Raw genomic sequence first — 13,604 nt, 5'->3', positions numbered from 1 at the left:
TGCAAATCAGCCGGCAGGAAAGTGACCCAATCTCCGGTCTCTGTTTCTCCAGCCAGATCGAACCGTCACAATACGATCGCATCGCCGCATACATAGCCGATCGTTAGTTAGCGGATCGGCGTGAGGTGAAAACTCTCACTTTTGCTGGATTGTTTGGTTTGCCTCGATTCGCTACCGGTGGTTGAGCAGCTGAGCGCTGGCGAAGGCTGAACTCGTATAACCGCGTCGTTGTGTCCGTGGCGCCACCGCCGCTACCGAAGCAGCTGATCGAGGAAACGTGCCGTGAGGTGAAGCGAGCAGTAGGAACCCCGTCTGCCCGTGCTGCGTACTCCAGCGAAGCTCAAGAGAACCACCGCACAATTGAAATGTAAGTACATTTAATTAATTTTCACAACGATCTTTCCGTACACCATCACCTCAGCGCACCCAGATGAACAATGCTCCTGCCCACAAGCCCCTCTCGAGGTGTTGGAGTTGTCTCTTCGCCCGTCTCCTCCCCATCCGATGATAGGGATGTGTTCGTAAGGCGGTGCGTGCGTGCGGTGGGAAGAGAAAGACGCGAGACGATGCATGGTCATGGCGAGTAACACAACATTACGAGTGATGATGTTATTTAATCTTTCATCGTCGCTCACATCGACTCGCGCCACATCTTGGAGCTTTTTGTTGTGCTGCTGTACAGCGCGTGCCGATGGCTGCGTTGACTGCCTCTGCAGCTTATGCTCGCTCGGGCGGGTGGGTTATTTTTAACGTCGCCGATGCTCTTGTGTTGGCGTCCGCGCCCATTCTGCGGTGGATGCGGCGCTTACGCCTTTTTGGAAATCTGGCCCCATATACGCCCTCTGCCATTGCCCGTTCATGGATTTCTTTTTATTACAACTATCTGCATACTACCTTCGCATGATGGCGGGCGGGTGTGAAGCGGGGGAAAAAATCGTTGTGTAATTGAAGCGTGCATGAACTTTTCTTCTTTTGCTGCCTTCACACGTTTGTGTTTTGTACTGCTTTCCAGTCAGCCGGTGCCGGTCACCTACTATGGCCGTTGTAGCATCTCCGCAGGGAAGCACGGTGGGTTGACCACCAACAGAAAGAGTTTGGCCCACTTTGGGCCGGGTGGAATGGTGCCACGCAAAATGGGAAACTAAAACATAAAAGAAAAACATCATAAACGTGTATGGCGCGTCCTGGCACGATGCGTCATGCCTGCCCGTGGCTATGTAATCCAATAATGGTTTGATTCCACCTGGCAAATCGGTTGTGGGCTGTGCTGGCTATTTGTTTTTACTCGGATTGAGGCCGCTAAGGTTTTGGGACTTTATTCTCGCTGACATTTGATGGAAACGGGCATGGTAATCTAATAGAAAAGGAGAAATGAATTAAAAATTTGACTATTCGGTCGATCCACTCCGTACCAATATTACTCCCATTCCATTTGAATGTAAAATCATGGTTGATTCATACGAATCTGCTGTATGACAAATGACAGAATGTCGCATGAATTGCACAGCCCTCGGTCTGCTGCTCTGTTTGGCTGGGAATGGCAGTACTGCTCATCGATATAGCGATCCGTACTTCAAGCTAATCACAGAGCTACCATTCGAAACGACATTTCACGTCCAACCGCCCATTGTTTTGGTGGCATCGCCTTTGTCGCACAGTTTAATCTGCCATCATTTATGATGGGCATCATTGTACTGATTAGCATTCACGGTCCACGAGCCATGAAGGGATCAGATTTGGATTTAATTACTCATTTCGCCAAAAAGACAAAGTATTTATAGCATGTGCAAGTGCGCTGTCGTTACACCGCGACAGCGGCCATGATCAAATTGACTGTGATTAAATGTGGGCAAACCTAGGCTCGATCTGTCTGCCTTTGAGCTAAACCAATCGTCAGTGTACGCAAGGGAGAATCCATAATGCGTTTTGCTGAAGGTCGTTACAAAAGCTATCGTGCTACCGAGTACTAGTGAAAGGTCACATGCCTCGGGCATAAAGAAACATTTCGAATCATTTGGAGTCACGTTATTTATCCAGATCATCTCGTGATGTGTACTTTATCACTCCCACATAGTGATCAAATGTACAAAATGCATGTGCTGAATGTACCGAATTTCATGACATGACGATGATGATCATGACCGAATTTCAGTACATGACATTCTTTACGTCGCTCTCTTTCTTAACGGAAGGCTCATGACGGTCTTATGGTTTGTCTCGAATAAGAAAGGCTGGCAACTGACTCATCGGGCTCATGGTATCAAATACTTAATTAGAAATCAAAGAACGCAGACAGGCACGCGTACGGTGCCAGTAGCCATATGAATGTTAGCTAGTGACGCAAAACTTTCTAAATACTGCGTATTTTACCACTGCTAAATGGCAGGTATAACTCGATTGATAGTAATCTTTTGATTGGTTGATGTACGTTTGATAAGCAAATAAAAAAAAAATAGTCGTAGTCCATAGGAATCTCGATGAATATGAAACAACATATAAACAACAAACCAACATATAACTTGCTGAAAAAAAAACAAATTCCCAAATCATTGAAATAGCAATAAATCTATTGTGACTCTTTTAGAATCTGGCAGTATGCATTTGTTTGATTCAATGTCTTCTGTCCAACAAACCAGATATTGATCGTATTAGTCACACAAATTCGCCAATCGTAAGGTTATGCGCAAGACAGAGACGCGTCTCTGTGGGCGCGAACTACCGGTTGCGTAGGAGGAACTGTTTTACGGCGCAGGTATTTGAGAAAAAATGACGTGACCATAGAGCATAGGATGTCACCAAGGTTAAGCTTGTTCATCCGGGCGAACCAAAAACCAGCAGCACCCGAATGAGGAAAAACGCGCTGATTGTGAGTCGATTCAGGTCAAGGATAAATCCATCATCCACCACGTGATTTGTGCTGCTTTCGGTCTTCGAGGCTAACCTCTCTCCGTCCGTCGATTCCTGCTCGGCTCCCACCGTGGTTCCCTTTCTTTCATTTTAAGCACACAGTTCAACGCAGCAAACAATCCGCATATCGCCAATGGTTGAGCCGCCAGTCACTGGAAGGCGTTACGTAACAAGCGCAAAGGAGAGATGCGCGTACGCGTAAATTACTTTGCGAGGCATGGAATGTCGGTTTTTTCTTCACATCATTCGGCGAAGAAAATGTTGCATGATCAATCTGTGGCATCTTTTTGTTTTGAATTGCTGCACCACACAGGCACTTGCACATAAAAACACATAAAGATAATAAAGTATTAAAATCGAGATACCTGATTTTGATTCCTATCTGTAGTTACGATTTACCGACAAAACATATGGAGACTTAGTACCTCACTGGTATTTTCAATGCATTCAAGCTGTACCGGTCGACCTCGTTTTCCATTACAGTCGAAACCTGATATCCTTCACCAGTGTTCAGAACCATTAAAGCTAAAAAATGTTTAAGAATATTCATTTGACTTTTTGTTGTTAACAGCACCATCCTTTCGAGATCGTTTATATTGTGTGAATATTTGATATGTTCTCCTGTTCATATTATTTCATCTGATCACACTATTACTTGCAATCAATCTTTATTGTGCCTGTCACAGTCTGGCCAATAATGTTTGCTCCACTATTTTCAAATGATGTTTTAGAGAAAGATCTGAATTTTTTTATAGTTATATTTGCATGGTTAAAATTCTACACTTCACTAGATGCTCTCATCAAGCTGAACTGTGGCCATTTACTCTACTCACGCATATGGCGCGAGAGTACGACCGTTTTATTCCCAGGCACGTTTTACAATTTTCCTTTTGAAACCAAAATCCCAAATCAATTGGTTGGCTATAGGAAATGCTATCAATCAAATAAAAATTTGTGACTTTTCGTCACACACAGGCATCGGATTGATTCCTCTTTACCGCGCTGGTAGCGACTGCAACTCCGCGTAAAAACTTCCACATCTCTCCGACGTTCCACATGAGAACATAGTGATTTGCATCAGCCAATGTTTTATTCATGGACTATGCGAAATAGATCCTGAATGCCCGCGAGCGATCCCATGTTTCTTACATCGATGTTCTTGCTTCGGCACGTTAAGAAAACTGTTTTTGTTTAGTTTCCGATTGTGTGAATCTTCTTTCAGTATATATTCCAGTACATTTGAATGTTACAAAATATAAGAATACATCCACGATTGAATTGACTTCGTTTGAACCGTTCATTAGAAAGTATTGGGAAGTTTTTTGTGCATTTGATAGTCGAGGGAAAGCCATCTATTAAACAGCAAATCTTATCCTTCAATTAACCCTACTGTTGGGTATTACTTCGGCACCGTTTTCGTATATGCATACAAATCCTAGTTTACAAAAACACCCACAATGACATTCACTTGTACACGACTGCACCGTACTCCTGTCGCAAGTATTGTCACAGCCCACACGTGCTCCATATCTCATTTTGTTCACACGGATCTAAAACATGAATCATCCTGTAAAATAAACTAGTTATTATTTACACGTGCCAGTTCCTAATATATTTTATTACTTTGACCACATTTAGCATCCGGTAACACAGTAACTTTGGATGTATAGACAACTTGCGCAAAACAGAGTACGACATACAGAGTACGACATACAATAGTAATAATAAAGAATTCACCACAAAAGCACTAAAACTCTGTGTTCCTAGAACTACGAAACACTTAGGTTTATTGAAAGGTTGAACGGGGACTATTGACCAGATTCTTACGCATACCTGGAAGAGTGCAATGCTTTTAAGATGTAGATCATTTGACGCATCTGTGTAAATTGGTTTGTTTGACTTTTTTCGTGGCATTGAGAAGCAACATCATACCACGGAGAAGTAGAAGCAAGCGTTTCCAGAACATTATTTTGTGATAATTCTATTCAAAGTAATGATAATCGATATCAGCTTATGAGTTTAACATCCATTCAATAATCATTTAAAATATCTAATGAATAATGACAACTTACCGGGAGAGAACAGTTACGGTGATTGTATGCTGCTTTTAAAGCAGACATCGATTCTTTAGAATACATAAACCGTACGGTCCTCGTATGAAATCTGCTTTACAGTAGCAGCCCTTCCAGCATTGTTGCATACATCGCACTGCAATACTCTGGTCGCAGTTAGGTTGGTAGCAACTACCACAACAAAGATACACTTCATTACGACCGCATTTCTCTAAATGCAGGAACAAAAAAACAAAAGATCATTTCATCTCATATTCATGAAACGTATCATATATTGTTAACTCAATGGATCTACTTACGGTGTTGAACGCAATTATATCCTTCAGACAAGATCATTTGTTGTGCGTACAGTTGATTGACGCTAAAACCCGATAGTATAATTGCTACAAATAGCGAGTATTCAAATGTGTTCATCATTTTGGCCAGTCCAGGAATACAATGAATGTGCATTCAAAAATGCAGGTGCCTTTTATTTCTACTATTAACATCTGTTTTATGTTTACTTCATAAAAAAAGTGTTATTGTACAATAATATGAATCCTCAAACAGGTAGCACATGAGAAAAAGTAGCTGGTAAAGTTTAATTGAAACGATTGTTGCTGATTTTTTAAAAAGACAGAAAACGTATAAATTATTAATTAAGCATTAATTATGTTCCGTTAGTAATTTTAAATATATTTTGAAGTTTAGTTTCTTAGAACACAATATACTTTCTTTCGTCCATATCTACCATCAAATCCAGCGCGATTCTTTTGCAACTGTTACATTACTTCGCTGTGATGTATATTCGTACTTCAGAGCTCTTTTTTTGTCAGGAGTACGTAATATGTCCACGTCTTATTCCTTATGACCTTAAGCAACGCCGACAATGTCGCATATGCTATATAGCATGTGCTTTAAAGGTCAATATTTAAACAGCTTCAATTGTGAAAAGATTTTACTCCATCGTTCGAATTTTATGAAAAAAAAGCTCTGCAGTCATCATACCTTTTTTCAATATTGTTTATCAGCGAATATAACCAATTTTTTCTATGCATATTTCATTTGAATTTTTCTTCAACTTAAACTAAAATTCATCAAAGGCACTCGAGTAAAATTGAACGATCCGTCAGCTGATTCATCAATTCCACAGGAAAGCGAGTTGCCCACAACCACGAACCACGTAACGTCACAGTTACGCCTTTCGTTGAGTTCAAAGAGAAATTTGACGACATCGGAACCAAAAGCACGGAAAAGAAAACCAAAACAAAAACCTCCCGAACCGGTTTGATCGCCTTGCTAGGAACCAAGTCATGTTGCATCTAGCCGTTCGTTCGCTTCGGGAAGCGCATGAAAGATTCCATTCATTTTTGTCCCGGGGCAGCTGGTAGGGCAAGGTTAAATTAAGTAGTGTAGCACCCCGAGCGCAACGGTGGTAAGCGCTAGTAAGTATTTGACCGGTTGCATAGTCCATCGATCAGTCCTATCACACGATTTTGTGACAACACCAGTCAGAGTACAACTTATCTGAAGATTATTATCACAACTTTACAACTATCCATCACACCTATGATCGGTAACTTGAATACAGCGTGTCAATAAGGAAACTCATCGAATGCTCCAAGAATGCTTTGGGAATAAATGATAACAGGCTGATGCCCTCGTTACTAGTTCCATCGAAAATAAACTGGGTCTACCATACGTGTCGCACAAGGTTCAACGTTTTTGAGAGCTGCACAGGTATGCAGTCCTTTCTGGTTTAAATTACTGCGACTAAGTGGAATGTTAGCTCAAACGCACCTTTCAATTCAATATATGGGAGTTGCATTCTTTGTGAAACAATTCCACTTGTTGCAATGCGCAGAATAAAAGAATCCAGTAGGATATCGAAAAACTGGTAACCTCGACAGTCAACAATAACAGTCGTTCAGGGTTCTGCGGAAAATTAACAGTAAATATTTCGCCTGGAATGATTGATGTCATAATTTAAAAAATTGTACGAAACTAAAACTTAGCACTCATCATCAATCGAAAATTGGAGTTGAATAATTTTGTCATCATGTAGCACCAATCAAAACATTAAATATTATCATAGTTTTCTGAAAGCAACTGGTTGTGTTTTAATTTTTTCAAATAATTTTCTCAAAGAATACAGCTGTAAGGGAAGAGCATCATGGCTATCATCAACTAAATGCAGGTGTCAATTGGGACGCATGTCGAACCAACAGCCAAACGAACAAATTCTGGTAAACATTCACAACGTGGTTTGCAAACTGCAGTGCACAATCCCTTTATGACCGGGTTCGCACAGGTGGGTTCAGGACATGATCCACAACAATTATAGTTTTCACCATCGGGGCACACTACCATGAAATTTCAATCGAATGATGTAATGATCAAATATGCTACGGAGTAGGTCAAGCACAACTTACCCACTGCAGTCTGGCAAGGATTAGTTGGAACGGTCGTCGATACGGAAGGAGCTTGTGTTGTTGTTGTTTTTCGGGTTATTAATTTTGTAGTTACCGGTGGCTTGGTGGTGATAATTTTTTCAGTTGTCGTTTTCAAAATAGATTGCCCTATCCCTTCGGTAATCAAGAAAATAGTAACAAAAACGAATAACGCCGTCTTAACTCTCATTTTGGGGGTTTTCTTCTTTAAATTGTAGATGGATTTATAAGCAATTTTTGATGAATTGTTTAGCTGAGCTACAAGAAGCGTTATTGCCTTTGAGGTAATGCTCTTTTCTATCTTGTAGCACTCGACCAGAAACACTTGTGTAACGGTTGTGGTGTATCTTTGTTTGACTATCCCGTGTTTACACATGTGTATAGCTGGCTGTACATCTTCCTCCATTTTTCATAAGCAACAAATGAAGTATTCAAAATTACTAACCCTATCTTTATTTTGGAGAGGCGTTGACTGTTCAATAAAGTTAAGTAACTAGCCTTCCTGTAACAAGAGCCTAGTCAATTCATTGAACTCAATAGAAAAGCATCAAATTACGATCGTTAATTTGCGTTTGAACCCTCCATCACAACACTGTACTAGCTAGGGTACTGTCGAATTCGCATCTAATTTGAATTCTTCGATGGCTCGCCAGCGCTTTTGCAGCCCGTCACCCTCATTAACCATTATAAGCTTTGGTAATTCAAGCTTAATTACATAGAACAGATACCAGCAGCTGTGTTTCTTTCGAAGGGAACGATTTACAACGAACGTTGTGTGTACAGTAGATTATTATCGCGTACAATTAAAGAGATGATGTTTAAGCATTATACTAGAAATATTTAACGTAATAACAAATCGCTCGTTGTATGATGGAAATGATTGCGTTTGTCTGTTTGAAGAAAAGCTAAAATTACATTTTCGAATCATTGCTATTCTAAATGCGCATTTTCAACCCAAAAACCCTAGTATTAGCTCACATGATAGTAATGGGAACCATCAATATAATTATATGACCATAATTGATCTACTCTTGAAACCTGACTGATTTTTATTCAACAAGACTCGGATATTGAAGATTGCAACTGCGTGTCTAAATTAAGCATTAGCGTACGTTGCATTCAGTCAATTGCCTTCACATGGGCCAATATGTCATTTGAGGACAGGGTTTACTAGTTTATCACAACGCGACGACCATCAGTCACTTTCAGTTTAAGGGAGTGTTTTGCAACATGCGACCCCACCGATCAGTCGTTCTATCATGGGAACCTTCGAGACTTTGCTGTGTATGGAGATGTATAGACACTCTTCAATTACGGACACGTAGCTAAGGACGGAAGATATTTAAAATTTGACTAAAGCAGAAAAGGGATAAAATATTCCAAACCAACTGTTCATGAAGCGCGTTCTTATTTCCAAAAACTGTTTTGATGATTCACGGCTGTGTTGCGTCATCAGTAACCATCGCCCTGTTTCCGGCTATTAGATAGGCATCTATTCCGCGATAAAAGATATAGTAAATAATACCTGGCAAACAGCTGGTATATTTTTATAATTACTTGCATTTCTGACGTTCATGAAGGTACCCTTTATAAAAATACTAGAAGATCGGAGATTTATTTTTTTAGCTTTCATGGAAATTGGTCTACTTTTTAATGATCAACAGCACAAAAAGAAGCTGTAATTGACAATAATTATTGATATAAAATGTAGTAAGTACAATTTTCCGGTTGTCTGTTACAGTACGATTAAACAAATTGCTTATAGCGAAATGATTCGTGAACCATTTGCTTTATTAAAAACAACATTATTCTCATAGTTGCATTTGAAACTGCATGTCAGGAACATCTTTCTCAGTTTGTATCAGTAAGCTAACTCGTGAACATTTTCTATTTTGTGTTGGGTTCATTATTATTTTCAGCCTCTCCAAACAATGGCTGCACGTGTTTTGATTGTCACGGGACTTCTGGCCGCATCTTGCTGCTCTGCTTCTGATATTCTTATGATAACGATGGGTGGCACTAAATCGCATAAGATACCGTTTCTGGAACTCGCCAAAGGCCTTATACCAAGGTAAGTATTTGAGAATGAATTTGTACGATGAAAGGTAGATGCTTTGCATGAGGCACTCTGCTACATGCGCTTTGGTTAATACAATGTCGTCAATCCGGGGGAATCTGCTATGAAAAACGTTACAGCCAGGAAATTGGATTACTGGATCAAGAGTGCACCATGTATGTGCGTGATAGTTAGGTGCAATGGGTGCCTTAGCACGTGCTCAGTGTGAAACGAATCCTTGATCCTTCTTCTCACGTTTCGCACAAAAACGCAGACCGATAATTGTGACGAACGTTCATGTGAGCCATGCGTGTGACTGTGTCGGATAACCGCATAACCCTTTCCTCGTAGTGGCTCGGCTCATTATACATAACCATAAGCCAGATTTAGACTAGCATACAGCACGGGCAAAAATCCGTTTATCTTGTTAGCACAAACCCCTCCTCCTCAAGCAGTGAAATGTTCGGTGACAACCTCCAGGATAAAAAGCAGGATAGATTTATCGAGCCACAAGGATTCCAATTAGCCTCGCGTTTGTTGGTTAGCGCCAAGCACTTTCATTGCGGTGTGGCAGCTAAACTCTGTGTTGAAAGAAATATGAATACTTACTAATGTTGCTCCAATATTCCAATAGCCAATCGCAAAAATATGGAATGTTTACCATTTATATGTGTGCGTACTTTAAACCACTATACATTTTTGAAAGAAGAGATCTGATGGAATTCATATGAATAAGGATCACCAAAATGGAATAGGTTTAAAGATGCATCACATGAACCAAATGGAAACAAATTCGTATAACTTGTTTACATGTTAGAGTAAATGGATGATTCGTAATATGTTTAACATCTTAGCTGAAATATAAGAACTCAAGATATTAGCAGCTTATCAAATATCACAAAAGACTCCAACGAGAAGTTTGTGGTGTCCCAAAGAAAGATATAGAACATTTTAAAGCATTTTCTTAGTTTTTCTTAACCGGTTTTGTTCAAAAGACCAGTGCCATTAATAATAAACAACTCTATAGATAATTAAGCTCAACAGGCACTATCGATGTCTATTTTGTTCAAATTCTATTACAGAGGACATAATGTCACCTTCTTGAACGGATTTCCGGCGGATTTCACATTCAATGGATTGCAAGAAGTCACTCCATCTGGGCTGGTGGAGTACATAAGAAACTACACAAACTGGGACTTACTGGGAGCCCGGATGCGAGGCGATCTACCACTCTCCGTCTGGGATGTTTTCCGCTTCCCGTGGCAGGTAGGTGTTTCGCAGAGGAGATTAATTGTACACATAACCCAAACAACAATCTATGCCTCTAAACATCTAACTTCTAAACAAGCGAGTGATTGTTCTTTTTCGGAATGTTGTTTACTTAGTATTGTTATTTTATTACATCTCATATTTAAGTTTTTCGTTAAACATTCAAAATTGCAACACAGTATTAAAAGAGGAAATGGTATTTTTTGTCATAATATTGCACTTTTCAAAGTCAAATGTATTTGATCAAAATTTCATGACAAATTACAGAACAGCGTTACATTATTTAAAGGAAGAGCGTAAATAGCATAAAACGTGCCTTGTAGCGCATTGGCCGGAGATTCATGTTACATGTAAAAAATGTCTCATTGCAGCGAAAAAAAAGAAGTGGCGAATATTTGAAGTAATCCCTTTGGACAGATACAATCGTTGAAGCATCGATCCGGCTGCACTATTTGCCATTGTTAAAGCCACCTGCCAATACTTTGTAGCATTTGTTTTCCGGCACGCAACTGGAACCCTCACGTATGCGAATGAAACCTTCCGCACAGAAACATCCGGGGGTGCATTCAGTTGAACACTTGACCTTTTTGGTGAAGCAAGTCTTTTGGAAGCATTTTCCACAACAGTTGAACTCTTCATTGGCTCCAGTGCATTTCACTAAAGACAGACAACATAATTTAGCGTCAAAACTCTCGGAATTGGTTACTGCTACTAATGAATATTTAAAATAATGTTAACTTGTACGTAATATACATACCTATCTCGCAATCGACTGCTCCTTCTGTTTCATCGTCAGCACGGACAATAGTGGCGACGAGGAGTAGGCCCAACAGAGTAAACAAAATCAGCTTCATGACCACGCTTTACGAAGTTGTGTCGAGTGATACGATGAAAAGCACAATCGATACTAAAGCCAGTGAGGCAATCACGCAATCGTGGCCTGAAAGACTGTATTTTATATGTTGTCAGAGACTGTGTCTTCCAATGCGTCATGTGCATCTGGCTAAACAGATGTTGAAGCCCGTCGTGTACCGTTCTTTTTTTCGTGTTTCCGATCGTATCTTCAGTAGGGCACGTTTGCTACTGAATTGGCAGACTTTGGCTTTGAACTTTGAAATGAAAATTTTACAACGCTCGCAGAGTTTTCATGTGCAAATACACTAGACAGTAAATAACGCGTCTACCAAAGCCAAAGTTTCAAATACTTTAAAAAAATCAAAAGCTTTTAGTATCGTTCTACCGACTTGGTTGGAAGTTTATTCATAATCGGCCAAGATTGGCAAAAGGTCACTGTTACAGAACAGCTTCGGAATGCATGGTCCTCCTGCGTATTGTCTAACAAATCCATTCGCGCAGTAACACTCAGCAAAACAGCGTCCACCGCAGTTAATCGCGGAATCATCGCAGGTTAACTGGTAACAGGGTCCGCAGCAAAGATACTCTTCATTTTCCGGGCATGTTTCTAAGGCAAAAATTAATGGATAAATGAAAGGATAACCATTTGTTCGCTATGAAAATCTTCATAATTCTAATCAACAATTATATTTACTTAGTGGAACACAACGTTGCTCCTCGCTTTTCGGCAGATCGTCATATGCAGCATCGTCCAGAATTTCGGCATCAATTTCCTCCGCAAACCCGTAGCCGAATAACGCAACAAACGTTAATACCACTAACATAGACACTGAATTCATTTTACGAGTTCGTTCTTAACGCGTACGCACTAGCGGTGTTACAGTTACTACACGTCGTGTGGGTCAGTGTCTCGAAAAGTTCTTCTTTTTATTGGGAGAACTATACCGAACAACCTGGTTGTGTAACAGATTGTACACGTGTTGTTACAAATGGAACACAGAATGATGAAACAACCGTTTCTCAACATTGTGTCAAAGTTGCTCTGTAGAAAGCAAGCATTTGTAAACAGCACTGACTCTAACCTGACGCTGAATGCAGTTCAGTTATCTGTATTGTGTCACGGAGAAAAGATGTTTGGTTCCATTGCAAAAAGAAACATCCATATAGTCTAATCTTAATACCAGAATTATCATATACATATTATCATACCGCATCGAGAAACTTAACATTTTAATTAATATTACAAATTCTTAACTCTGGCGTTTTCTTTGTAAATTATGCATTTTTCCCGTTAGAAATGGTAATTTTGTTTTTCTTTCATCTGTTTTTTTAAATTTGTTTTAGATCTGTGATGCAACGCTCGAAGACAAAGAAACACTAGACCTATTAGGGCGTAAGTTTGATCTAGTGATTCTAGACGGTGCATTTCCCGAGTGCGCCTTAGGTCTAGTATATCGTCTCGGAGTCCCGTTTATGTACATCAACACCGTTGGATTCTACACGGGAACTATGTCCTTAGCCGGCAATCCAACACCGTACTCTACGACACCAATTTTCTACCGACCCCTTACGGATGATATGAACTTCATTGAACGACTCTCAAACGCTGTTTTTACGGCAGTCACTCAGACACTTTATATTGTAAGTATTTTATTAAGTAACTATTTCCCCAGTATCAATCAGTCGCCATTTCATCGAAAAAGAAACATCGAGATGTTCCTATACTAGCCGCGCGAACAGCCCATACGCGGCGATTTCTTATTTGAACATGTGCGAATATCTTCTTTGAGGTTGAGGCCATAATATTTCAAGGTCGATAGACATTACTACACGTGTCAATGAGACGATTGTTGGAACAGATGAATTATTCAGAAGATACAAATGGATGCCGCCAGAAAGATTTGCCTGTACTGAACTTTATTTAAAACGTGTACAATCAGGCATTCGATAAGCAGAATTTAAAATTCGTCCTAACATGATTTGAAGCTATGAGCATAACATGAGCCAAAACAAATG

General features: G+C 40.0%; 2 protein-coding genes across 2 annotated transcripts in view; one reads left to right on the top strand and one right to left on the bottom strand.

The window, feature by feature from the left end:
• The first annotated feature begins 292 nt into the window (after positions 1-292).
• The window catches only part of LOC126572294 (UDP-glucosyltransferase 2), a 15,788-nt gene continuing 2,476 nt past the window's right edge, over positions 293-13,604 (top strand). The window contains exons 1-4 of the mRNA XM_050231498.1: positions 293-367; positions 9,328-9,479; positions 10,547-10,730; positions 12,933-13,229. Coding sequence (XP_050087455.1) covers positions 9,340-9,479; positions 10,547-10,730; positions 12,933-13,229 — 621 coding nt within the window. The 5' untranslated portion in view covers positions 293-367; positions 9,328-9,339. The remainder of the gene's footprint in view (positions 368-9,327; positions 9,480-10,546; positions 10,731-12,932; positions 13,230-13,604) is intronic.
• On the bottom strand, positions 10,949-11,654 carry LOC126572314 (chymotrypsin inhibitor-like). The gene is made up of 2 exons (XM_050231534.1): positions 11,491-11,654; positions 10,949-11,390 (listed from the first exon to the last, which is right to left on the bottom strand). Exons 1-2 carry the CDS (start codon positions 11,585-11,587, stop codon positions 11,182-11,184), a joined length of 306 nt encoding a protein of 101 aa, XP_050087491.1. The 5' UTR covers positions 11,588-11,654; the 3' UTR covers positions 10,949-11,181.

The sequence above is a fragment of the Anopheles aquasalis genome, chromosome 2 (genome assembly GCF_943734665.1).
Source record: "Anopheles aquasalis chromosome 2, idAnoAquaMG_Q_19, whole genome shotgun sequence".
Taxonomy (NCBI): Eukaryota; Metazoa; Arthropoda; class Insecta; order Diptera; family Culicidae; genus Anopheles; species Anopheles aquasalis.
This window is presented reverse-complemented; position numbering and strand designations above follow the sequence as displayed.

Coding starts and splice junctions, on each gene's coding strand:
- LOC126572314 (XM_050231534.1), bottom strand. CDS start 11,587: ATGAAGCTGATTTTGTTTACTCTGTTGGGCCTACTCCTCGTCGCCACT. Junction 11,391..11,490: donor AGCAGTCGATTGCGAGATAG/GTATGTATATTA, acceptor GTCTGTCTTTAG/TGAAATGCACTGGAGCCAAT.